The 27,206-nt window shown below is 48.9% G+C and overlaps 1 protein-coding gene across 1 annotated transcript in view; it reads right to left on the bottom strand.

Moving 5' to 3' along the window:
* The window catches only part of PRKCH (protein kinase C eta), a 124,005-nt gene that overhangs the window by 13,348 nt on the left and 83,451 nt on the right, over positions 1 to 27,206 (bottom strand). Inside the window, exons 11-12 of the mRNA XM_075426810.1 lie at positions 8,471 to 8,609; positions 7,324 to 7,512 (exon numbers count right to left, since the gene is read on the bottom strand). Of these exons, the coding sequence (XP_075282925.1) occupies positions 7,324 to 7,512; positions 8,471 to 8,609 (328 nt within the window). The remainder of the gene's footprint in view (positions 1 to 7,323; positions 7,513 to 8,470; positions 8,610 to 27,206) is intronic.

Genomic DNA, 27,206 nt, shown 5'->3' with positions numbered 1-27,206 from the left:
AGGGTCTGGGCCATCATGGTCGCATCCGCTTAGGATATGCAGCTTACTGCTCCCGCAGCACAGCTCAGTGTTCACTTCACTTTCTCTCCTTCAGCTGGGCCTGGGTGGAGTGCCCTAGGGACATCCCTTTTCCGTATCTCTTCAATCTTCTTTATTCTCAGTCTGTTATAGTAAGTTCATGCGGGGTGTCCTGAGTCTCCGAGGGCTCTGCTGGAGCTGTTCTCCTTCATCCAGCCAGACTGGACTGCCCTGTGCTCTGACCACGTGGGGCATTAGAAGTTCCTCACATTTCTTTGGAACAGCAAGAAATAACCACCTGAAGCCTGTACTCCCCAGGGAGTCCTGGATTTGACTCACACACACACACACACATACAAACACAAGAACAAATTTATCTCTCATTAAGAGCCATCACTTAGAATTCCTGAGAAACAACGGGAAACACTGCTCGTTTTCACCAGAAGGAGGGGCAGAGCCTTCAAATTCAGTTTTTCCTCATCTAGTATCACCTGCAAATTTAGGGAAGAAGAAAGTCCTAATGTGTACACGTTTTCCTAACTGCTACCTAACTTCTTTCTATGTACCCATATAGATGCACAAAGCATTTCTACAATTCACCATCAATGGTCTCTAGCTTAACCTCTTGTTTTAAGCTAGAATTGGGCCACATTTTGAAATAATATACATGGGCTTCCCCACATCAACTCAGGAGAAATTGCTGGTGGAGCAATACACTACTTATTATAGTACATTGTGGGGAAGTCCCTTGTGTCTGATGGTTACCCGACTGACTGAGGGACCTCAGGCGGCCTCATATTCACTCTTGTGGGCAGCAAAGGAATTTCTATAGAAAGTTTTGAGTGGCTTTTTTAATTAACAGGATGAAAATTTGCTGTTGTGAAAAGGCCCCCATACCTCTCTCCTGCTGAAGGTGAAGTGGCTGGTTGCTGTTTGCACTGCAACATTCCTGAGCCCTTTTCTTGCTCTCCAGAAAAACCTGTGTGTGCTGCCTCCTAGCAAAGGGGGACAAGTTACACTGCCAGCAAGCCCTCATACTGAACATCGCCGTGTGTGCTAGCTGTACAAACGAGCCAGAAAACCTAAGGAACTAACTGAAAAGCCCTAGTTTCTGTGTTTTGGTCTGTGATGTGGGCTCACAGGAACAGGAGAAGAGGCTTTTCCTTTCTAGATCACGACTTTTTTGACTTCTTGATCAGGCTTCAAGGTTGTCTGGAGGCAAAGCAGATTTAAACTGTGGCACATTTAACCATTGCTGCTCCCGAGAACCACGCCAAGCTCCCTCCTGGTTGCTGGCAGAAGCCAAGAAGGAAATCACAACTCCCTCATCTTGTGGTCCAACAGCCAAAAATGAGTCCATGAAACACAGGTCATCAGAGCAGGACCTGGCTCCTGCTGACCCTCAGAGCATCATTACTGCTGTGGCTGAGTCTGAAGCACTACTTCCCAGACATGACAGCCTCTTGATGTTAACGTGGCAGAGCAAGGGGATTTTAAGCAAGTCTGCAAGAGCAAAGTGTAAAGGAGGATGGGGAGGTGGTGGTGGGGTGCGTGTGTTAGACATTGGTGGTGATGTCGGGGTGCAGAGAGCGCTGGTGCATTCAGAGGGGTGAACTGAACTCAGTGACATGAAGCAGTAGAGAGTCCACTAAACCAGAGTACTGGCCTTTTGAGTCAGCGTCAATTCAAGGCTACTGTTCTCTAGAACATCAGATCAACTTTTTCTTTTGCATCCTTGGCACTGTATCGCTGACATAATTTTTCCCCCAGATATGAGTCATGTTTGCTCTCGGCTGAGCCCCCTCACCTTTCCATCCCTCTCACTCTTCGCACTAATCCACCAGCACCTGGATTCCCCCGTACTGTTCCACCTGCGCTGGGTGGGAGTGCAGGCTGCTAAAACCACAGCCAACCTCCTCTGCACCTTCCCCTTTTCTTGCCTGGCATTTATTTTTCACACGAAAACCACCTGCAGTGGGACATAACAATTTTTTCTCAGTCTTTTAACTCTGGTCAAGTTTTCTTCAAAATACATGTTTTTAACCAGTTTGAGGGAGAACAGGCTTTAGTCTCATTTGTGTCCCCAAAATATCCAGCCACAGGCAAGGCTGCCCAAGCCTCACTTTTGGAAGGAGCATTGCAGGTAGATGTTTCAGAGTTCACATGAAGACTGGCGGTTGGCACACAAACGCCAAGAGACACCGTCAGCTTCAGCAGACTCTGCTGTGCCAGGAGTTCAGAAACCCAGGGTGCAGAAGGCAGAGCAATGCTAACACTTCCCTGGGGAGACGCTGCTTTTCAGCCCCTGCTGTTACCTGGCTCAGAGTGACAACATCAAAATTCTGATTGGTGATCCAGATTTCCAAGCCTTTGGGCCAACCATTGCTACTACAGATCATCAGTCCATGGAGTGACTCAGTAGGCTTAGTCACAGAATCACAGAATGTTTGGGGTTGGAAGGGACCTCTGTGGGTCATCTAGTCCAGCCCCCCCTGCCGAAGCAGGGTCACCTACAGCAGGCTGCACAGGACCTTGTCCAGGTGGGTCATGAATATCTCCAGAGAAGGAGAATCCAGAACCTCTCTGGGCAACCTGTTCCAGTGCTCCATCACTCTCAGAGGGAAGAAGTTCTTCCTCATGTTCAGATGGAACTTCCTCTGCTTCAGTTTGTGCCCGTTGCCCCTTGTCCTGTCGCTGGGCACCACTGAAAAGGGTCTGGACCCATCCTCATGACACCCACCCTTCAGATATTCGTAAGTATTTATAAGGTCCCCTCTCAGCCTTCTCTTCATCTGGCTAAGCAAGCCCAGCTCCCTCAGCCTTTCCTCATAGGAGAGATGTTCCAGTCCCCTCATCATCCTTGTAGCCCTCTTCTGGACTCTTTCCAGTAGCTCCTCATCTTTCTTGAACTGGGGAGCCCAGAACTGGATGCGGTACTCCAGAAGGGCCTCACTAGGGCAGTGTAGAGGGGGAGGAAAACCTCCCTCAACCTGCTGGCCACAGTCCTCTTAATACACCCCAGTCCTTCTCCCCTCATCTGAAACCAGACGTGGAAAGGAAAATCTCTGCAGCTTTCCCTGTGAATTTGCTTCCCAGTGCGGCATGGACTTTCGAGACCCCATTTCACTGCGTCCTTTCATTCTCCTCTCCAACTAAGCCTGAGTGTGAGCAAGACAGTGTGATTGGATTGCATTTGAGAAAGTCATACGTGAAGTGAGCGAAACATGCTGCCAAAATTCCACCCCGCTTATGGGAAATGAGAGGATTGTATTTCATTTTGCAGTTCACCCAGCTGAATCCCAAAGCCTACGGCTGCCCGGAAAGCTCAAGCACTTTTTTCTAGTGACAATTTACAAACTCAGAACACAGACATGCTGTAACAAAGCAATCTCCAGCTGCACTCTCACCGTAAAAGATACTGTGCGGCAGTCTCTGCTCTCTGCTTGCTCACAAAGTTTCTCCTTCACAGTCTCTTCATCATCAGACACCAACAACTACTCTGTCAGCCAATGGCAAAGAGTATTTGAAAGTATTTCTTCACAGACACTGAGTCAATAGCTCCTCTGGCATAAACTCCCTGTGACTGTATTCAGGTAGGGCTATAGAGAAACCTTTTTTGGGGGGGAATAAAAACCAAAGCAAGACTTCTGTTCAGAATGAGCTGAAGTGATCTGAATCCATTCAGCAGCAATTCCCCTTTTCTGCACTTTTTTCTCCTCCCACAAGCAAATCCATGCCCAGTTTGACTTGGGGACCCCTCCATTTAAGTCCTCTCTGCCAGACTCGAACCATCAATATCTAAGTTCCCCAGTGACACACTCAGATGGGGAGGGCACGCGACTGAGATTTTTTACTTCCCTCCTCTGGGAGTATTGACTCCAGAAAAATCCTGCTGATTTACACTGATTTAGCTCTGCTCTACTCTTTCTCCAGCTCTTGAGGAAAAATATCGAGGGCAAAAAAAATTAAAAAGTGAAATAGATGAAAACTTCTTTTTCTATAGCATGAATACTTCTGTTCTGAATTCTAAACAAGCTCCCAGGACATTGAGGTTGTTTTTGTTTTCCTTGGTACCAGTGCTCAGAAACACACCAGGAACACCCACTGACCTAAATGAGGTCCTAAGTACATATCTTGGTTATTATCAGGAAACTGCAACGATGAAGAGGATGCAACCTTCAGAAATCAGGTGGTTTCTGATGAAGGGAAATTGGTGAAGCACAATTATGGTAAACAAAAGCAAAACAAACTAACAGCATCCGTGAAACAGGTACTAAAACCTATTATCCTTGTTTACAATAAAGTTCTCCATCAAAGCAAAGGGATCAAGTGCTTTCTAAACCTAGATATATCCATTTGTAGAGCATCGCTAAGCGCCTACACCTAATTGCATCTTCCTGGCAGAAGAACTTGATTTTTGTTTCAGAGCTTTGTACCATTCAAGACTAAGTGAATTCTCACTAGTGCTGTTCAAGGTTAGAGGCCAGAACTTCTAGTGATGGGATAATCCAGTTATTAAGGCTATTAAGGCCTTAGCCTGCAATATAAGACACCCCAGGTTTAATTCCCTGGTCTTCTAGGCTTCCCATGCCATGTAATTACTTATAATTATTTATGTCGCTGCAGTATTTGAGCGCTCTGATTTTCCAGAGCTCTTAATGTCACGGGTTAGAAAGCACTGTCACAACTGTAAACCAGTGAGCTCGAGTTCACTTTTTGTTGGAGGCAAACACAGTAGTGATTAGAAGATGCTCACATGGTAATAATGCTGCATCTAAGAGAAATAATATTTGCACCAGAAGTCTGTGAGAAAAAAATCTGCATATTGAGCAGCTAGAAAATCTACCGCCTTTCTTCATGAAACAGCCATAAGGGAGCAAAAAACCCAGGTTCACCACTCTCACCACTATACTGATGCCTAAAAATACTGACCAAACATTATCAGTACACTGCAAATATAATCTCTCAGCAGTGATGACATTTGTTATCATTCAAAAGAAATTAAAGTGTGTGGGTTTTTTCTCACTTCAGTCTAGAGCCCCAGACAATCTCATGACAGGATGTTTCCCTCCCATTAAAGCCAACACGCTCTGATGCCTCTGCAAGCTGAGCACGAGCAAGGGAGGAGGAAATGAGGAGCTCTTCTAGCGAGCACCTCTTGAATCCAAAAGCAGCTGCTATGAGGTTGCACAAATTCAGTCTGTAGCCAACTATCATCAGTGCTGTAAAACATGATGCACAAGTCAACACCAGGTAGCAGCCACTCAGGGAACAGAAACACAAAAGAACTGAAGGTCCAGTAAAAATACCAATTGTGACTTCCCACTAGTTGATCACAAGGCTCTTGGTTAATGCCCTGAATTTCAGCCTTTTTCCCAAAGCAGACATAGCGTAGAGCTTCCCTCGAGCAACACGCGCATTTCAGAGAGGCAGTTTTGCTTTCATTTGGGTTTCACCAGGAACACGTGATACAGCAGACAAGCAGAGTGGCCCGAGAGGTGATCTTTTTTAGGCAAGTAACCAGCAAGTGCTAAGCTGGCTGTGCAGTTTAGGGGACACTCAGTTGATCTCTGTTCAAATCCTCAGCTCCCTCCTCAACTCCGGCCCTCCTTCTCCAGTGCCTCTCATCATGCTGCTTGCCTGTTAATCACAGAAGGGACCTAAGGCAAAAAGTTGGACTTTGAACACAGGCTAGAAAAGCCTGGGGTGACTGCAGCTTGCGCTGGCTGTTCCTGGGAGGTTCCTATCAGAATTGGGAACATAAGCATTTCAGCAAGAGGCTAAACCACAAATCATATTTTATTACACGCTGAATTCCTGTTACGATGAGTATCTGTCTGACCACATTTTACCTCCGACTCATACGTATGCAAGATACCTGCAACAAATCCACTCTGCTATTACTTGTCACTGCAGAAGATGAATTGGCTCAGGCATTCAAGAGTCCCAATCCAACAACACAAACACTGCTCCAGAAGCTGCAATGAGTCTGAACTCCATGGTTTTTTATAATTTTAAATGTGTTGCAGGTTATTTCCAAAACCCAAGAGGGCCTTCAGCACGACAAACGATCGCTCCTGAGCACAACCTGTCATTTCAAAGCACAACCCTTTGCCTCCTCAAGAAGTGGGTTTTACCCTCCATTGATTTCTGTGGAACTTATTAGATGCATTTTCAGCTACAGAAAGTAGTTGCTCAGTTCATACCCAACAGAAACCTTCCAGCAGAAAACTTCCAGATTCTCACTACTAAAGATCTGATGAAAACAAACTCTCCTCTTTCCTTTAAACGGTCTCATCATTTGTTAACCCATTTCTTTGAGTCAGTGTTCTACAAGTGACTATAAATTACTATCCTATCCAACTGTTTCTTAGATCCTATGCTACCACAATATTTAGTAGTATCCAGTCTTAAATGCACCTTTGTTCACAGTGCTTTTGTAAGGAAAGGGAATACTCTGATCCCGCTCTCTCCAAAGGGTCCTTAGAGATGTTCAGTGACTCAATCAGGGGCAGGAAGAAGTCAGTAGCAGAACAGCCAAGTTAGGTCTCCTGATTCGTAGGTCAACACGCTCGTCATTTAATCACCTTTCGATTCATTACAGTAAAGTCAGGCAGTTTCAGTGCACTAGGCACTGTTTGTACATGCACAGCCTGAAATCTTAAAAAGCTTCATTCCCGTGTCACAGGCAAAGATGTGAGGCACGTGGATAAGAGAGCTCCTGGGAAAATACAGGAATACGTGGTAGAAAAAGGACTAAGCGCAGCCAGCAACAGCTCTCCTCAAACTGTTTGCTGTACAGCCCCATTTTTTTCCTCCCAAACACACAAAAATCAAAACTCTGTCCTTGTATGCAGAGAGACAGCGATCCCTGGGCAATGGCTGGTATGACCAACAGTCAGAACAAAGGGTTATCATGAGGCTGCCACTTCTTCGCCGCTCCAGTCGCATGGAAATCATACGGCTGCTACTCATCAAATACTGGGTATACCTGCTGTTTCTGCTCTGGAAGATGACCGTATGTTATAAACCATTAAGTCAGCAGGGGAATGCCCAGACACGCAGACATGCACACACGTTGCTTGACAAGTTGGTTGCTGAACCGTATAAAGGACGTAACTATTCAAACACACTCAAGTGTGGCAGGATTTTTTTTTGTTTACTCTTCAATCCAAGATAAGGAAAGGGTCAGGGTCAAGGCAACCGCGATTTCTGAATGCCCACAGCCCAGCCCTGTTTTCTTTTGCTGGATTTAGGCTGAAGAAAGCCAGGACAGAGAGCATGCAAATAGTCAAGGGAACTCACAGCTTTGAGGATTGCCACTGCGTCCTGCTGGAGCCACGTTGGGTAGACGACTTCGTCATTCAGAATGGCCTCGAAGAGGTCGTCCTCGTTCTCTGCCTCAAAGGGTGCGTGGCCGCACAGCATCTCGTACAGCAGCACGCCCATGGCCCACCAGTCTACGTCAGGGCCATACAGCATCTCTTGCAGGATCTGAAGAAGGGATGGGAAAGAAATGTCAACCTTGGAGCTTCTTAAACTGAGCAGGGGAAGAAAAAGGATTTAGAAACATGAATGGAGAAGTTCTTGCTACGTCCTAACAGTGCGCTCTGCTAGGCTGGCTGTATGTCCAGGCACATATAGGTGATCGCAAGCTGGGAACCTCCCGATCAGCACAAAGGTGCATCAGATGCATTAAACAAGGGCTGAACTAGCTTGGCTTCTCGCAGAGTCACCTGGGAAACAAGCCCTTAGAAATAATTCTAGAGCTTAGCAGGAGGAGAAGGGGCATTTCAGGAAAACTGGCTGAGCCTCAGAAGTGGCAGAGCAGCCATGTGTGCGGGTTGACACCACTTTTCCCTTGTCTCTGGGAAGGAAATGCTTACCCAGCTCCAACGGCAAGGCTTACAGCTGGAGAGGGGAAGGAGCACAAGGGTGCGAGAAAGGCACAAACACCAACCACAGACAAAAATTCAATTGTGTTGAAGAAGGACCTGAAACCCTGTCAGAACATCTGGCAGCATATGGAGGGCAGCTGTTCCTTAAAGAGGTGTTTATTAATTTTGTAGTGAGACTGGGGAATGACACGGAAGGGGAGGAGGTAGAAAAAGGAACTGCGAAACGAGGGAGAATTCAATCTCCTTTCAAATCAAACTGGGCCAGTATCTGTATCTGCCTCTCAAGGTTTTTGCAGCTGTGCCTCCATTTTTCACCTTACGCTTCCTAAAGAAAAAGACGGGCTTATCTTGGTGTCTACAGCAGACTGAAGATTTACCCATGCTTTGCCTGCATAAGCGAGTAATACAAGCATGCACCTAGGAGGAAACCTCGCACCCGGCAGTCAGATAAGGTGTAACTAAAGACACCAGAGAGTACGCTTGCTGCTCCAAAGCTAACCTATGCTTTTGATATTGTAACCAAGGTTTCCTGGCCAAAGAAAGGTTTCCAATACCTCTGGAGCGATGTAGTCTGGTGTACCACAGAAGGTGGCTGTGGTAATGCCACTGTGAATGCCCTCTTTGCACATTCCAAAGTCTGCCAGCTTGCAGTGACCCTCGTAGTCCAGTAGCACGTTGTCCAGCTTCAAGTCCCTGCAACGAGAATCGTCCACCGAGTCGCTACGTGCTTGGAGCAGCCCCAGCACAAATGGAGGCAGCGTCCCAGGCCTCAGAAGCTTAACCTGTAAACTGGACAAGCCTCATCATCATAAAAAAATAAACAGAAGTCATGCAGGAGGGGTTTTCTTTTGCTTCATCTGTTACAAAAGGGAGGGAGGAACAAACACCTTTCTGCTGAACTGCATTTAATATGGGCAGGTGCTATATGAGTTCTCCCACATGGCTTTCCAAACACACCACAAGCCCGGCTGGCAGAGCTCCTGCTCATTTAGCTCTGGGACTCACTGGAGGAGAGGTTGCCTGAGCTGTCAAATTGTGTAACGATGTTATGATGCAGCAAAACGCACCGCACGGGATGTGCTCTGATTCAGCAAAGCGCTGTGCTGGGAGCATGCAGCTGAAGCCAGGGAGGTGTGCGAAGCCTCTTCAGATTCCCTCTTCTCCTGAGCTGGGGGAGGTGAAGTCCCAGACTTCCCCGTATCGGGGCAAGCCTGACTGATAACATTCCAGGTGGGGTTTATCCAAGCTGAGAAGAAAAGAAACTCCCTGCCCACATCGTGCCACGTGGGCAGGGTGAATCTTCAGCCAGCACAGGATGCCTCCACCACAAGGCAAAATCTTAAAGTCCTCCAGGTGTGTCGATTCCAGCAGGGCTGCACTAATGTAAGCAGTGAATGTCCCCTGTAGTGCTCATTGGGGTGGGGACCCCCTTGCCACAGTCACAAGAGACCTGCAGCCAAACACTGTACTGTACAAGCTGCAGAAAGGCACATTTTCCATTATGTCACCTCTAACAGCCCGGGAGCTCCTCATCAGAAGCAAAGCTGCCAGAATGACAGAGCCCTAACAAAGCTTATCAGCTTGCCTGACCTTGAGATTGCCTGAGGGTGTAGCCTGCAGTCAGCAGTGCCGTCAGGAACATGACCAGAAAGCACGGGGTCATCTGCAGACTTAGGCAATGCCTTCCTAAAAAACATAGACCAGCTCACAGCACCACTGCTTTTCAGCTGCCAGGCAAGCTCCAGGCACCGTCACAGATGGAGGAAAGGAGCTATGATGGGAGATCTGTGCAGCACAAATAGGTCACAGTTCAGTTTTTGAACCTTCTCGGGTATTGGCCCAAGAGTCGCAGAGAGCCCTCACAGCAGCTCTGAGGCAGGGAAGTGCTGCTATCGCCATTTTACTGAAATGAAGGACACCTTATAGGCTTAGACAAAGCCACTTTCAAAGTCATTCAGATGCCCAGATAAGGATCAAATAACTAAACACATCTGAGGGTCTCAGGGCCCCTTTATGAAATCCATGCTGGAACTTGATCCATTTTGCCCTCTGGTTCAACATCTATTTCTCTGGAAGGAGAAGCAATGGGGAGGGTGGTAACATAGGTGGTGGCATATTCATATCAATATGAAAACCTATGGGAGAGCTGAAATCTGAATTCAGCTTTATCCTGTTCATCATCTGTCTACGATCTTAAAGTGAAAATGAGGTGGTCAGCTGCCCCGTTGTGCATTGGCATTTCTACAGCCCATACCACCACCAGGAGCCTCTCTGCAGCTTGAGACAGCTCTCCCTTAACTTCATCGTTGCAGTGGAAAGACCAATGACACATTGTGCTACACAATCAGAGCCACATCCTGTCCTAAAGTGACAAGCAAAAGTATTATTAGCCTCTTCTGAACGGATGCGAAAGCAAGGGATAGAGGTTAAAAAATTTGTCCATGTCTCCCAGAGCCAAGACTGAACACCAGCTTCCTGAATTCCAGCTCTGAATCTTAATCACAAGATCGTACATCCTCTCTCTCCAACTTTAACATGGCATGGAAACACAAGTCAGCAAAAACCCCTCTGCAACGATGCTGTCCTTCCCAGCAGGCCCACCAGCTACTTGGTGGTCAGTCAAATTTGGATGCCAAGGACAGTGCCCACGCCTGTCTTCTGCTGCAGTGCTTGCTCTGGGTGGGATGCTCAGCAGGAGACACTTTTTATTCCCCTTCCGAGAATCAAAAACGGCTGCTAAGGCACGCGGGCAAAGGCTCATCTTGGAAGGGCTCTAGGCGAGCACAGTGAGAGGTATTGTACGTGCTCGCCCATGACAGTACACCTTCAGCAGCAGCTTACAGCCAAAGCTCCGTTGCTCTTCCCTGTGGTTCCTGGCAGAGCAGGGAAGCCCTCCGAGCATGAAGGCAGGCCTTGTTCCCAGGAATCTGCAATGATGTGGTTGAAACACGCAGTTTATTCTCGGCTCGGTTTTAATGCAGCAAACAACTTTTCAGTCCTGTGCCGACCTGACTGTTGGGGGATGCCCCAAAGGTGCGACTGGAAAGGGAATTTTGGTGAACCTGCTTGGAGGTCCCCCTCCCAAATCTCCCCTCACTCCCCAGAACTTCCGCCACGTCCTGGCACGCTTTGGGAATACCTCAACATACACCTTCCTTACATCCCAGCCAGCAGAAATACAGTCTCGTACATCGACTGAGTGTGCAGGTCACATTCACTCACGGAGACCCTGAGGAGTAGAGGCAAGAGGCAGCTCCTAGGCAGCGCCAGCTCTGCGGAGCAGACCACCAGGCACCTCGCAGCCTCTGCCCCACAGGACATGCTGCAGAAAGCCCAAAATCCCTGCTAGCTGAATATCACACAATGCTCATCATCAAGATGGCAGGAGTTTCTGCAGGTGCAAGAGCACTCTGCGCTTGCTGCGTCCTCCCAGAGAGCCTCTGAATTCATAACTGCCATTAAATTTAAACCACAGAATCACAGAATCACAGAATGGTAGCGGTTGGAAGGGACCTCTGTGGGTCATCTAGTCCAACCCCCCTGCCGAAGCAGGGTCACCTACAGCAGGCTGCACAGGACCTTGTCCAGGCGGGTCTTGAATATCTCCAGAGAAGGAGACTCCACAACCTCCCTGGGCAGCCTGTTCCAGTGCTCCGTCACCCTCAGAGTGAGGAAGTTCTTCCTCATGTTCAGACGGAACTTCCTCTGCTTCAGTTTGTGCCCATTGCCCCTTGTCCTGTCGCTGGGCACCACTGAAAAGAGTTTGGCCCCGTCCTCCTGACACCCACCCTTCAGATATTTATAAGCATTTATAAGGTCCCCTCACAGCCTTCTCCAGGCTGAACAAGCCCCTCAGCCTCTCCTCGTAGGAGAGACGCTCCAGCCCTCTCATCATCTTTGTAGCCCTCCGCTGGACTTTCTCCAGTAGCTCCTCACCTTTCTTGAAGTGGGGAGCCCAGAACTGGACACAGTACTCCAGATGGGGCCTCACTAGGGCAGTGTAGAGGGGGAGGAGAACCTCCCTCGACCTGCTGGCCACACTCCTGCATCCCAGGATCCCATTAGCTTTCTTGGCAGCCAAGGCACACTGCTGGCTCATGGTCAACCTGTCGTCCACCAGAACACCCAGGTCCCTCTCCACAGAGCTGCTCTCCAGCAGGTCCGCCCCAAGCCTGTACTGATGCATGGGGTTGCTCCTCCCCAGGTGCAGGACCCTGCACTTGCCCTTGTTGAACCTCATCAGGTTCCTCTCTGCCCAACTTTCCAGCCTGCCCAGGTCACGCTGAATGGCAGCACAGCCTTCCGGTGTATCTACCACTCGTCCCAGTTTGGTGTCGTCAGTAAACTTGCTGAGGGTACATTCTAACTCTTCATCCAGGTCACTGATGAAGAAGTTAAACAAGACTGGGCCCAGTACTGACCCCTGGGGGACACCACTAGTTACTGGCCTCCAAATAGACTCAGCGCCGCTGATGACAACCCTCTGAGTTCTGCCATTCAGCCAGTTCTCTATCCACCTCACCCACCATTCATCCAGCCCACACTTCCTGAGCTTCCCTAGGAGGATGTCATGGGAAACTGTGTCAAAAGCCTTGCTGAAACCTAGGTAGACAACATCCACGGCTCTCCCTTCGTCTACCCAGCCAGTCATGTCATCGTAGAAAGCTATCAGATTGGTCAGGCATGATTTCCCCTTGGTGAATCCATGCTGACTACTCCTGATAACCTTCTTTTCCTCCACTTGCTTGATTATGACCTCCAGGATAAGCTGCTCCATCACCTTTCCCAGGATGGAGGTGAGGCTGACCGGCCTGTAGTTCCCTGGGTCCTCCTTCTTGCCCTTTTTGAAGATTGGAGTGACATTGGCCTTTCTCCAGTCCTCGGGCACCTCTCCTGTCCTCCAGGACCTCTCAAAGATGATGGAGAGTGGCTCAGCAATGATATCCGCCAGCTTCCTCAGCATTCGTGGGTGCATTCCATCGGGGCCCATGGATTTGTGGACATCCAGATCACTTAAGCGATCCCTCACACAGTCCTCCTCGACCAAGGGAAAGTCGTCCTCTCTGTAGGCTTCTTCTCTTACCTCCGGGGCCTGGGATTCCTGAGGGCCAGTCTTAGCACTGAAGACTGAAGCAAAGAAGGCATTCAGTAGCTCTGCCTTCTCCGCATCCTCCGTCACCAGGACACCCGCCTCTTTCAGCAGCGGCCCCACATTGTCCCTAGCCTTCCTTTTGCTGTTGATGTAGTTGAAGAAGCCCTTCTTGTTGTTTTTGACATCTCTTGCCAGCTTCAATTCCAGGTGGGCCTTGGCCTTCCTCATCACATCCCTGCATGCTCTGACCACATTCCTGTATTCCTCCCAAGTGGCCTGCCCCTCTTTCCACATTCCATGGACCTTTCTCTTCTGCCTGATCTCTGCTAGAAGCTCCTTGTTTAACCATGCAGGTCTCCTGCCTCCTTTGCTCAATTTCTTTCTCAGGGGGATGCAGCGCTCCTGAGCATGGAGGAAGTGGCGTTTAAACAGTGACCAGCACTCTTGGACCCCCCTGCCTTCGAGAGCCCTGACCCATGGGATTCCTCCAAGTAGCTCCTTGAAGAGGCCAAAGTTAGCCCTCCTGAGGTCCAAGGTTTTGATCGTACTTATCGCCCTGCTTCCTCCACGCAGGATCTGGAACTCAACAATTTCATGGTCACTGCAGCCGAGTCTACCTCCGACCTTCACATCCTCCACCAGTTCCACCTTGTTTGTTAATACAAGGTCCAGCAGAGCGCCTTTCCTTGTTGGTTCCTCCACCACTTGCATCAGAAAGTTATCATCGATGCTCTGTAGGAACCTCCTGGATTGCGCCTGCCTAGCTGTGTGGTCTTCCCAGCTGATGTCAGGATGGTTGAAGTCCCCCATGAGAAACAGGGCCTGTGACTGTGAGGCTGCTTGCAGCTGCCTGTAGAAGGCCTCATCAACTTCCTCCTCCTGGTCAGGTGGCCTGTAGTACACACCCACCGTAATGTCACCCTTATGAGCCTCTCCCTTAATTCTAACCCACAAGCTTTCAACTTGTTCCTCATCTGCCCCCAGGCCAAGCTCAATGCATTCCAGTTGCTCCTTCACATACAGAGCAACTCCCCCACCTCTCCTTGTTGGCCTGTCTTTCCTAAAGAGTCTGTAGCCATCCATGACAGCATGCCACCCATGCGAGTTGTCCCACCACGTTTCTGTGACGGTGACCAAGTCGTAGCCGTCCTGCTGTATAGTGGCTTCCAGCTCCTCCTGTTTATTGCCCATGCTACGTGCGTTGGTATAGACACAGTTGAGCTGGGCTGTCAATCTCACCCCTGACCGTGGCACACCAAGTCTGGGCTCATCCCTAGTGAGGTGGGCTATGACTCCTTCCCCCTTCGAACCTAGTTTAAAGCCCTCTCAATGAGCCCCACCAGCTTGTGGCCAAGAATCCTTTTTCCCCTTTTGAGATAGCTGAGTTCCATCTGTCGCCAGCAGGCCCGGTGCTGTGTACGCCTCCCCATGATCAAAGAAACCAAAATTCGACCGATGGCACCAGTCTCTGAGCCATCTGTTAACCCATTGAGTTTTCCTGCCCCTTTCAGTGCTGTTCCCTGCCACTGATGGGATGGAGGAAAACACCACCTGCGCCCCTGATTCCTCAACCAGTCGCCCCAGTGCCCTGAAGTCCCTTTTGATGGCCTTGGGACTTCTCTCTCCAATCTCATCCCTGCCAACCTGCATTACCAAGAGGGGGTAATAACCAGAAGGCCGCACCAGACCAGGGAGTTTCTTAGCAACATCCCTAACCCGGGCCCCAGGGAGGCAGCAGACTTCCCTGTGGGATGGGTCCGGTCGGCAGATCGGGCCCTCTGTTCCCCTCAGAAGGGAATCACCTATGACAATGACCCTCCATTTTTTCTTAGTCGAGGCAGTCGTAATACGTGGGGCTGACCGACTCGTCCTAGGCAACCCCCTGGATGGAGCCTCACCTTCACCCATATCCTCTGTGGCCAGTCCCTCACATTCCAGAGCCCCGTATCTGTTGCTTAAGGGCAACTGGGCAGGTGAGGGAGGCCGGGAGGGGATTCGCTTGCCCCCCCAAGCAGGGACCCGTTTCCATTCCCCCCCATCTCTTGGGCCCCCTCTTTCTGCTCGGTGCCTCCTGTTGAGTGAGTACAGTTTTCACCACACAAGGCAAATCTCCGGCCCTTTGGCTTCTCTATACTGCACGTTAAATCCATTAAGAGCGCCTGTTGTCTACTCCTGCAGTTGGGACAATGGCTTCTCCTGACTTCTTTCCAGCAACGCGAAATCCAAAACTTGCATTTTCTATTTTCACATAACTGGTAACATGTCATTAATCTGCTCGCGCTTGCTCAGGCTCTCTGGCTACGTGCGGATCGTTTTAGAAGAGGACCTCCCGTGACCAAACAAGAATGATCTTCGCTTGGCAAGGCCACAGAAGATGGCCCCACGCATCCCCCTCGGATCAGGTCTCAGGGGCCAGGACAGTGGCAGGCTCAGCCACATGGCTCCTCTGGAGCCCACTCTCTCCAGCTGTCCCGTAAGATAATTTTCTGGGAAAGCTGTGGTTTGGTCTCATGTTTGAGCATTTGTCTCGAGCGGTCCCAGCAGTTGTAAGCTCTGTACTTGCTGCTAGACGCTGACAGGTCTCCCCACGCGTCGCATCCCACAAATCAGCAGAGCCACAAGAGAGGAAAAACACTGACAGGTTTCTGAGATTTACAAGGAGCTCTTCATTTTTGCAGTAAGGATTCCGGGAAGCTGATGAAACTGGAAGTCATCCAGCTCCGAAAGCCCAAATTTACCTCATTTCCTTAATACTTGCATTTTCCATTCAATATTTTTAGCAGTTCGATGAAGCAATAACAGCGGAAAGGTTTTCTGAGGGCTGCATTTCTAAGGTTCTGCTGAGGTTCTGCCTTTCACTGGCAAACCTCCACTGGAAAACAGGCTTCATCCCGACTCAGAAAGGCAGCCTTTGTCCTCGCAGGCAGCCACGGCACATTGGCTACACCGCCTCAGTTTAGTCTAGACCCAGAAAAAATGACAAAATGAGCTGGTTCAGTGTCACTCGCTGGAAGAAGTGTTCTTTATATATATATGCCGCTTGAGTTTAACATTTGTAAAAAAAACAAAATTACAATTGCAGATGATCCAGTCCTTTCCTGAAGCATCTGTCAAATGCTATTTCCCTGCACCAGGGAGTTTTGCCAGTGAATAGGTGTTATACACGTAACCTGCCACTTGCTCTGCTCAGATTGTCTCACTCGTGACGCAGAAACTATATTTGAAAGGATGAACTTCGGGGTTTATTTTTTCTCTTTTGGTTTCACCACCCTATGTTGTAAGGGCTGTGCACGTAGTAAGGATCTTCTCTGCAGGAGTAGTGGTGGCATAAACTAGCTTCCAGTTCCTACGCCTCGGCTTGAGGTTCTCCCAGGTTTGGTAACTCCAAAGATCCAGTTTAAAGCTCACAACAGCCTGCTGTTCCCACCTCCATGCAAATCATTCAGTCATGAAAGATGGAGGTACAGAGCAGTGGGAGCTAGCCACATACATAGATGCGACTAGTGTAATACTCCAGCCAAGGTTAAAAAAAGAAATACAGACAATTAAAAATAAAATCCCCAAACCTGGAATTAGCTACACGAATACTTTTTGCATTTCTGGATGGGAAAATTTTGCTTTTTCAAGTCTTCAGCACGCAAGGCCATTTAGACACTCCTTCAGAAACACCTTTGGGTTGAGCAAACATCATTCAAACCCCCCTTGCTAGTAGTGAGTAATTTTGATTTTTCTCCACTTCTGCTGAAATCATTTTACTACACAGAAACACTGAAATCTCCAGCACGACAGAGAAAAATGTGTTTCTATGGCCTGCTCTGGTAGCGAAAGCACTACATGTTTCCAAATCCTGCTCCAGTGAAACTATAATTATTTTTTGCAAAATGAAGCGACTTCAACAGAGGAGAATGAAAGACACACAACCTGTGGCATACCGCAGTTGGTAAGATATTTATCGGAGAGGTAGGATTTTTCAAGCTTGGAGGCCTTGCTCCAAATGCAGTGGACAACAGATTTAAACCAGTATTTTGATTAAATAAGGAGGAGAACAGATGGAGGTCTCAGTTTTATGTAAAGCCCTAAATACTCATGTGAAGCTATCATTTCCCATTTTCCTTTCCATTCATTAATAACACCCAAACCAAAACATTTATTTTACTTGAAACCAACACTCATGAGCTGCAAAAAAAATATTGTTGCTTTACAAAAGCCCTAACAATTATTTTGGGCCCACAAAATCTGAAACAATTTTATGTCTGTCTTTCCACACCAAATCTTGGAGACTCACTAAACTCAAAGCAAATAATTATTTTCACAATTCTGTTCCCCCTGGCTTAGGACTAGGGACCTCCACACTTCGTTCCCAAGATTTCATACCATGTTGGGAATTAAGGCTATTTCCAATCCTCTGTGCCTTGGGTTGTAGAGAGCTTGTTTAAAAATTCCATCACAGAAAACTGTTCACATTTCTCACATGTTTCTAGTAACAGCCAAACATTATTTATTTTTATGGTCTAATAACTTTTTATAACCAGAAACTCATATTCTCACAGCATCAAGGAAGACTTAAGCAAACTTCCTAAGCAGTGGCAAAGCTGAGCGTCAGCAGGCAGCAGTAAATACAGGCTAAAGAAGACACCTGCAATATATCATCCAGAGGGACCTGGACAGGCTCGAGCAGTGGGCCTGTGTGAACCTCATGAGGTTCAACAAGGCCACCTGCAGGGTTCTGCATGTGGGTTGGGGCAACCCCCGCTATCAATACAGGCTGGGGGGTGAAGGGCTTGAGAGCAGCCCTGCCGAGAAGGACTTGGGGGTGCTGGTGGATAAAAAGCTGGACATGAGCCACCAATGTGCGCTCGCAGCCCAGAAGGCCAACCATGCCCTGGGCTGCATCAAGAGAAGCGTGGCCAACACGTCGAGGGAGGGGATTCTGCCCCTCTGCTCCACTCTGGTGAGACCCACCCGGGAGTCATGCGTCCAGCTCTGGAGCCCTCAGCACAAGAAGGACATGGAGCTGTTGGAGTGGGGCCAGAGGAGGCCACAGCAATGGTACGAGGGCTGGAGCACCTCTGCTGTGAGGAAAGGCTGGGAGAGTTGGGGCTGTTCAGCCTGGAGAAGAGAAGGCTGCGGGGAGACCTTAGAGCAGCCTGCCAGTACCTGAAGGGGCCTGTAAGGAAGATGGGGAAAATATTTTCAGCAGTGCTTGTTGCAATAGGACAAGGAGTAATGGCTTTAAACTAAGTGAGGGTAGATTCAGACTAGATGTAAGGAAGAAATTTTTTACCATGAGGGTGGTGAAACACTGGCACAGGTTGCCCAGAGAGGTAGTGGAGGCCCCATCCCTGGAAACATTCAAGGCCAGGTTGGACGGGGCTCTGAGCAACCTTGTCTGGTTGAAGACATCCCTGCTCACTGCAGGAGGGGTGGGCTAGATGGTCTTGAAAGGTCCCTTCCAACCCAAAGCACTCTATGATTCTACAATTCTATGAACCTGGTCTAGTGGAAGGTGTCCCTGCCCATGGCAGGGGGGTGGAATGAGATGATCTTCAAGGTCCCAACCCAAACCGTTCTATGATACTCTACCAGAGCTAAGACATAAAAACCCAGGCTGAGCTGCTGATGTTTGCTTAGTTGCTACCACATCTTCAGAGTACGGGGAAATATTGAAATCACAAATGAAAACCTGGGTTGCTGGCCTCTGAAAAAGGGAGCCACAAAGCAGAGATCAGAAAAAGATCGAGCTGCACTGAGCTGGAGAAAACCAGTTTGAAATCCTGAGTTTTGCTGCCAAATAAGAGGACGAGCTGCTGTTCCCTTCCAGCCTCGGAGGCTTCCTCTAATTCGACTCCTGTCACACTTTAAAGGGGAAAATCAGGATAGCTGGAGCTTACAGAGGGCACCCTCCCGGGCGCAGAACCAAGCAAAGTACCAGAGGTAAGACTCAGCATTGTTACACAGCACACAACCAGTGTGCACCACTTACTTACACCGCTGCTTGGGGCTGACATGCTGAGATGGAAGCGTTGATTTACGTGTCCACAGCTTCACAACACAATCCCTAAATCCTGCGGGATTCAGTCCATGCGCTGTGTCCTTCCAGGCACTGCACAAAGTAACATCAAAATACAGCACGGGGACTGCAAAACATAACTTCAGCTCCTTGTTTTCTTGAAAAACGTTCTCTTGGGTAAAGAAAATGTTCCTCCTAGTTTCCAATCAACTTCTGAGGTGCAAACCTGTTCAGACCACCAGCGTGTATGTAGACAGTCCAACTACAGCAGGCGTACCGCAACTTGCAGTGCAACACAACAGGACAGAAACGAGGGGAAGATCTCCACAGCTATTTGTAATTCATAATTACCAGAAAGTAGGAATGAAAAGTAGCGAGGTGCCCTTCTCCACTGTCCTAACAACCAGAAGTTGTTTTCAAAAGCTGACCACACTTCAGTGCTTAGGGACTGTAAATACAGCCACAGCGGCTCCACACTGAACTTCTGCATTTCTCAGAAACAAAGCAAAAGTAGAAACATGACATAATGATACAAAAATCCAACTCAGACCCAGGATAAATGCTATGAGCAAGTGAAACTCCATTGAACACTCATTGCTAGGCCATGTAACAGAAGACAGCCGCCTGTCCTTGACTTTGTGCAGCTGTGGGAGGCAGAGGAGGCTTGTGGAAGGTATCTCAGTCCCTGAACAGCTCTCCAGCCAGGACACCAGCACCATTTCTGGGGATTTTACAGCCTCATCCCACCACCGCACATCCTACAGACTCTGCAGAGGGCTGCAGAGAGGGAACATGGCAGAAGATAACAGAGCCTCACAGCTTTTCTCTGCTTCACCTAAACCACCCACACTGACACACAGAGCACAAACCTTTTGAAATGCGCTGCAGCTGCGCATTAGGGTAAAGGCACGATGGATTACGGCCACGCCGCCACCAAAGCAGGCTCCACCTCTCTTGCAGACACCAGGATGGTGCAGAGTGATGCAATATGGACTCGTGTCCAGGGTCAAGTACAAGACAAGAACGCACAGCTGAACTTCTCTGAAAACTCACCCCAGAGCACATGGCCAAGGACCGATCCGGAGGGCAAGGTGGGTGTTTGAATTTGTGCAAGACAGAGGGAGATCCTCATACCCACCTGCATCTGTGCTCTTCAGTACGTCCGAAGGCACTCTGTATCAGTCTTATGCACTCGCAGGGATGAGCCTGATGAAGCTTTAAGATACATTCTTGCTCTGCTGCTTGGGCTTCAGACTAAATCCTGACTGGCAAGCACTTGTATCCAGAAGCGCTCTGTTATTACATTTTAATCTTTAAGTCAAGCAGCCCTTCAAGCATAAGGACAAGTTTCTGCAAGCCATCTGCCTGGGTTAAGGCAGCACCATGGTTTTTTTGGCAGAGATGGGCTGGAACCCGGCGCTGCCAGCTCCCCATCTGCCTGACCTCTTCCTGCCGGTGGGTCTCTCTGGAAGCTGGTTCCCCAGACCACATCAGAGCACCAGTCCCCTCCCGGAGCTCCCCAGGCTGCCACTCCAGAGACGAAGCGGTGCCCAAGGCGCTGACTTCTCTTATGGCAAAGGAGCTGGCGTTACCTGGGATCCAAGACTGCTCTGATGGTTTGAAGCATCAGCAGCCCCACCTCCCCTCCCTCTGGGCACTTCAGAAAAGCATCTGTGGAAGCTAACACAATTACCGACATGATTTCATTGCTATTGAGATGAACAAGCATGATTCACCCTCCATTTAAATTAAAGTGGTAGGCTAAAGTATACGGGCATAGACCAAAAAAACCCTCGGCATAGCACAACAGAAAATCACAAAGCTTCCACCACGTTAGTGGGGCTGAACCCGAGCGGTACAGATCCAGTGGGACCCCACGGGTGCCCGGAGTCTGTTCAGGGTCAGGCACACTTCTAAGCTTCCCCTTTATTATATGCATGGCAGCTGTAAGAGAGCTAATGATAGTTTCCAAAGGCAGCTTTACAAGGGCAAAAAGACATTCTTGTGAAATGGGGCAGCTGAAAGCCAGAGCCATTACTGCTAAAACACAGACGCGCTGGAGATTGCTGCGTTGGAGTAATCCCAAAGATGGCGCAATCCATATATATTTATATGTCCACATTCGTGTGCGTACTTTTCTATATATATAGGTATATATGGAATATCTATATTATTTGCTGCACTTTTATGTGGGACTGTAGTCAGGAAAAAGGAGTTACACTTGAGGTATTTCCCCGAATCCAAGCGCAAACGTCCTCCCGTTTACTGCGGTAAGGGGAGAGGTGGACAGAAAAAGGCTTCGTGTCCAGCTCTTGGTATGCATGCCATGCGCTCCCGCTCCGGATGAGCCGCCAGCCTAGTCCTGCGATAGACTCCTTGGTCCCACTGGGCAGCGACACGGGAATTTGCTGGCCCTGAAACATCACTTGCTGAGTTCCTCCCAACAGAGCTTCTATTTTACCCTTGCCAGAGAAAGAGGGAAAGAGAAAAAAAAATCCAAACCACAATGCTTCTTTCTGTGAGTCCTCTTGCCTGAAGTCTTCAGAAGAGGCATATGACAGACTTGAGACCCAAATGCATGAACAAGAACCAGGTGTGGACTTATGACTGACAGTACCAAGAGAGGTTAAAACCCATAAGTTTATTATGTCACCTTGACAAAAATAGACCAACGTTGATTCGAACCCTGATACAGAAATTAAAATTAAATCCGGCTTGTGCCCATAGGTACAACATGGTCTCAACGCTTCAAGATGGAGTGAAAGAGTTACCCAAGATTAACCATCACCAACTGCCCACAGCCCACCACAGAGCTGCCCAAAGGCCCTGTCCCAGCTCCAGGCTGTCCTGGTGGGACCAGGGCAGGATCGTGTCGTTGAAAAGGCTCCTCCTTCCACTGGCAAGGAGTGACATGTCCCCATTTCACCACCATGTGCCACTAAGCCTGCCCTGGGGGAATTAAGACAGTAGCTCACACCAAAGCGACTCTCCTGAGCCCCCACTGCTTATCTCACAGCTGCCCTGAAATCCATCCTCCCCACGCTAAGGGAACATTTCACTCCAGGAAATATCAAAGAAAAAGAAATAACAATAAAGGTGGCCCTATCCCCCATGATTACGTGTGCAGATTGTCCCTGACAATGGCTTGGGCAAATAACAAACCTGTGCTAGTATTGGTAATGCCAGCAGGGCTTTGTGGGGAAGATGACAGCCCTGCATTGAACCTGTACGTCTAGCCAGGCAGACTTCTCCAATCTGATCTGGGTAAAACTGACTTTACTCTGAGCCTGATCCTGAATCTAGGGAAATCGGTGGAAAAAAGTCCTGTCACGTTCAGTCGATTTTGGATTAGGCCCTTAGAAAAAAAAAAAAAATTACTTCATTATTAAGGCTCTGAATTACAGATCCAGATTTATAAAGCTAAGGCTATAGGCAGCAATCTCCTTTCTACAATGGAACAAACAAAGCTGAAGGCAAAAGTATTCTGCATTTTTAGATGGGGTTTTTAAAAGCACTTTGCTTTGGCCTGTAGATTTCCACTGCCAAATTTACCATTAACTTTTGAAGGAGCGACACTGGGGCAGCACGGGTGCTTTTGAAAATCTCACCATCTGCACTGAATTTTTAAGCACACAGCAAAAGAGCAGTCTCAGTGCTAGTGACACATTGTGGGCACAAAACACACAGGCATCCCAGTGCTGCACAGCTGGGGGTACTGCCTAGCCCCCCTTGGAACACAGTTTAAATGTATTTCCTAGGAGATGCTGCCTTGAGAGCTGTTTCTTAAGAAACTCAGACCATCGTTGGTATCACTGATTTGCTTTTTTTCAACGACTCTGGTTAAGATGTGGGCAAACAAAGTGCTTTCCTGACTGCTCTGATCTCTCTGCTTCTCACCACAACAATCACTTCAATAGCAGCAGTGAAATCAGATGGAAGAGGTATCTGTAGGAGCCTAAAAAATGGGTCGTTATCCCAAGATTTAGTTTCTCATTTCATGTGGATTACCATTGCTATTCACTGATTACAGGTGATTCACCCAGGGCTGTGTGAGGCCCAAATATCCTGGATAAGCAGGACAGAGCCAGGTGAAATTCCTGGCTGGGCACGCCGAGCTCTCTGCAATCCTGCTCCCACTTCTGGGAAGATCCAGCTTCCTCCCAAGCTGCCTGCGTGCAGGAACCAGCGACACTGAGCTTTCTGCCAGGTCAGGTATCTAACCCATAAGTCTCTTTGGTCAGGGCTCCCTCTCCAGCTAGCAGCAGGAGACAGGTGCTTTCCCAAGGCAGTTCAGCCCCTCTAAAATTTGACTCACCAGCTGGCAAAGCTATCTAAGTTCCCATATTATGTGCCTTAGCTCGTGGCCCAATCACAAGCAAAACAGAAGTAACTTAGAGCAGGAGTCAGTCAATGCTCAGCCAACGTGGCTACCATGCACAGAAAGCTGCCAGTTCCCTTGTTCCTGTAATACATGAAGCAAATCAGAAAATGAAAATTAGCCCTGTCTTAACTGACCCTGTCTAGAAAAAGGATAGAAATGGGACCTGAATGAGGAAGGTATCTCTTTACACTGCTCACCTCTTGAGTTTTCAGCCCACAGATCTGTCAAGTCCCTGCATGCGATTCACTGCAACCCAACTGGCATCACCCCAGCCTGAAGCAGAGCGCTTTGGACCACGGAGGGCGATACCCAGTGGTATCGTGGGTCTCTGGGAATACGCCTCCTGGCATGACTCGGCTTTCTGTGGCACTGCACTAAAAGACTGCTTTCCAGTCCAAATATTACAGTACTTCCCCCAGTCAACAAGCCAGCCCCTCCACTGGCACCTACAGTCACATCCTTGCAACATGAGGACTCAGTGCCCCTTCCCTTTCATCACCCAATACGCAGAGTATCAACTCCAGACGGCAAGTTTGTGTAAGGGAAGCAAAGGGGCATTTTATGGACAGGAATGGGAATAATGACTAATTTCAGTGTGCAGCAAGCTCCAGCTAAGATGGAAATTTGGGGGTGTCACCCACAAGTAGCATGTGCCTTTCAGTTGGCTGATTCAGAGCCAGCTCATGCTGTGACTCTGTGTGTTCACTCCTCTTTCCAGGACCAGGATGCCTTGCTTACTGGAAGGTAGCTGCGATAACTGTTCTTAACTCACCCTTTTTCAGGCCAACACCACAGACTATAGCACTCTCAGATATTACTATTTTAACTGGGGAAGATCTGAAGCTGTCAGGTCCCTCTCACACAGGCCTTGACTATATGCTGGAGTATAAATCTCTTGATTATAAATCCCCTGCTGCAGGAAGAAGACACCACAAATCCTCACTGAAACTTATTTCTAATCTAAAGAGACAAGAAACAACAGGCAAACCAAGCAGAAATCATTGCTGAGATGTGTGATGACACCACACCAGATCAAAACTCAGAATTAAAGATTTTGCATCTAAACCTCCCATGTTTGCACAGGCCAGAATTGCACAACAACACGCGTTTTCTATCGCAATACAAAAGCTAGTCAACTTCAAGGCAAGATGTTTTTCAAAAAACTCCTTGTCTGTGCTTGCTAAAGGTATGCTCAGGTGACATCTAAAGTGCATTGGTTTATAGCTCATGTCCTCATCAAAGTTTAGCACACTCCACCTACAAGTCTATATTTTTATTTTGTGGCAGGAAAGCAGTTCTTAATGTTATTGACAATTCTAGTGGGTTAGGTCATCGAGTACTTCAAACTCATCTACACAGTCAAGTGCCGCTACTCTTAGACACTGTTTTCAGATACTCTCCCCGTGAATAAATAATTGATTGAGGATTAATGGAAGACTGTAGAAGCCCAGGGGAAGAAGAACAACTCTTTAATGCCCTGAGAAAAAGGTACAAAAAGTGAATTATTTTAATTTTAACGTGCTGAAATGCATCACCCACAAAAGATACATTAAAGCTAATGAATTCCTGGAACTGTCCTAGACAGGCTATGCAGACAAGAAGCAATAGATGACCAGCATCCTCTCTGCCCTTTGGGGACACCATACACGTGTTATTTACCTGTCCCCCATCTCTGTTCTTCAGCAGACTTCACAGTGCTTTACTTTACAAATGGTTTGCAAACCTCTTCATGATTTTGCACAAGAAATGATTTTACGGTAGGGTTGTGAGAGCAGAGAACACTGCATGGGGACTGGTGGTGTGGGTGTTGCAGCGTACTTTGTGCTAGACTGTAACAGGAAAGCAACCACACCGTGACACAGCAGCCACTTTCACATCAAGATTACATCCATGTGCTTTGGGAATCAGCTTTTAAACACAGGGTTACTTTCACTTCTCACCCCACATTGTCCCTGTGGTGACGTGGGAAGTACCACAGTGATACGAACGCAAACCTGGCTTGCTTCCTCTCCAGCCAATTCCTTAATTTTGTACTGGTTTTCAAGCTCTGCATTTCCATCACACATGCCTGTGTCTGCACAGCCACCTCTGCTACCTGGATCTCCACTCTTGGGCACGGTTCTCTGCCCCCAGACCAAGTGCTTGCTGTCACTCCTGACATCGCCGGCAACCTTCACCATGGCTGCAATGACTCATAACACAAAATGTCCAACAAGAAGACAACCCTTATCAACCGCCTTCATTCCCCCACAGCAACCAAAGCACGCTCCCAGCCCAGCTCTGCCCAGACATGGAGCGGGTGCAGCTGACACCCAGTATGATGTTTGGATGTAGCAGGCTCTGCCCCAGAGCTAACCCAAGCTTCAGGGATCAGGCAGAAACACCTTCTGCTGTGCATCCCCAGACGAGCCTGTATGGCAGATTTATTCGCCAAGTGCTTCTCCACCCCAGCTTTCTCTCTCAAGGCGAAGCTCTCCACAGCCCGACGGCTCTGGTGCCCACACGGCACCTCCATACCACAGACGTCAGGGCTCCGGCACGAGTGACGCATTACTCAGACACGCGGTGACTTGCTGTTAAGCCCAGCAGCCGAGCAAGCAGAGCTCCCCTTTGTCCTCGGCTGCCCTGGGTAGCTGGAGCTTTTTCTGGCACCTGACTAGCAACCCTGTGGCTTTCACCTCATGTGCTGAAATGAGACAGAACATGGATTCGGGCTTAGCTTCCTCCTGCATCTTTAAAGGAAAGTGTTCAGGTTCAGCACTGGCCAGCTGCTAAGGTGCCAGCAGGGCTGATTTTAGCAGCTAAAGACATCAACGCCCCTCTTTCTGGTGGTTTAAGCCCTCTCCTCCAGCAGCACGGCCACATTTCTTTCCTACTCGAACCTGCCCTTCCACGCCCTGTCCCATTTGTGCTCTTCGGGGCAGCGAGGGTGCTGCGTGCCGGGCGGGCACGGTGCCCTGCAGGGAGGCGCAGCGATGGCAGGGGAACCCAGCGCTTGCCCACGCGCTACAACCAACCTCAGCAGCAAGAGGAAGGCCCTGCGCGTGGCACAGCTGCGGCCGTCACCCTCAGCAGAGGACAGCAGGACAGCACGTCACGTTACTCATCTCGCAAGCGACTAGAGGAATCGAGAGATTTCCCGGGTCGCTCTGGCCAAGCTGCATAGTGGCCCTCTGAGGTGCTAGCACAGGACTTCAGCCGGCCCCTGTCCTCTCTGTCGCAGCCCCTGCTTTCTGCCAAGCTCCAATGCCTTTGCTCGCACCACACAGCCCCCTGCTCCACAGCACTGTCCCCTTACACAGGTTGAGCCACTCCTAGGATCAAGTACCACTCAGATGAGCAAGACCGGAAAAATCTTGCCCCCCCTCCGTGCAAGCCCTATATCGACCTGCTGTTGGTATAAACCACAGACTACCTCATGACTTTCTGGCACCCACAATCTACATCATCAGCCAGTGAGTGGGATGGGTCATATACGCATGAGAGCACCTGGGCAAAACCACAGAAGGGTTAAAACCCTGCAGCGGGCTGAGAGAAAACGCAACCGGTACAGAAGGGCTCTCAGAGGAGCCAGAGGCTGTGACTCAGTGGGAGTGGCTGCTCAAAAACAGGGCTCTCAGCGAGCCCCACAGGAATTTCTTTAGGGAGATTCTTCCCCCAAAGACAGGCAAGGGAAGGCGCCTCACCTTTCCCAGCACGGAGCAGATCCGGTGACTGCCCTGCCAGGAGGGGAATCGCTATTGTCCGGCTGATTGTTTCCAGTCTGGCTAAAAACAGGATGACAGGAGACTAATTGTTTCACTGGAG

This window comes from Opisthocomus hoazin, chromosome 7, assembly GCF_030867145.1.
Source record: "Opisthocomus hoazin isolate bOpiHoa1 chromosome 7, bOpiHoa1.hap1, whole genome shotgun sequence".
In the NCBI taxonomy this organism is placed as follows: Eukaryota; Metazoa; Chordata; class Aves; order Opisthocomiformes; family Opisthocomidae; genus Opisthocomus; species Opisthocomus hoazin.
Note: the sequence above shows the minus strand (reverse complement) of the source record. Positions and strands in the feature narration are given on the sequence as shown.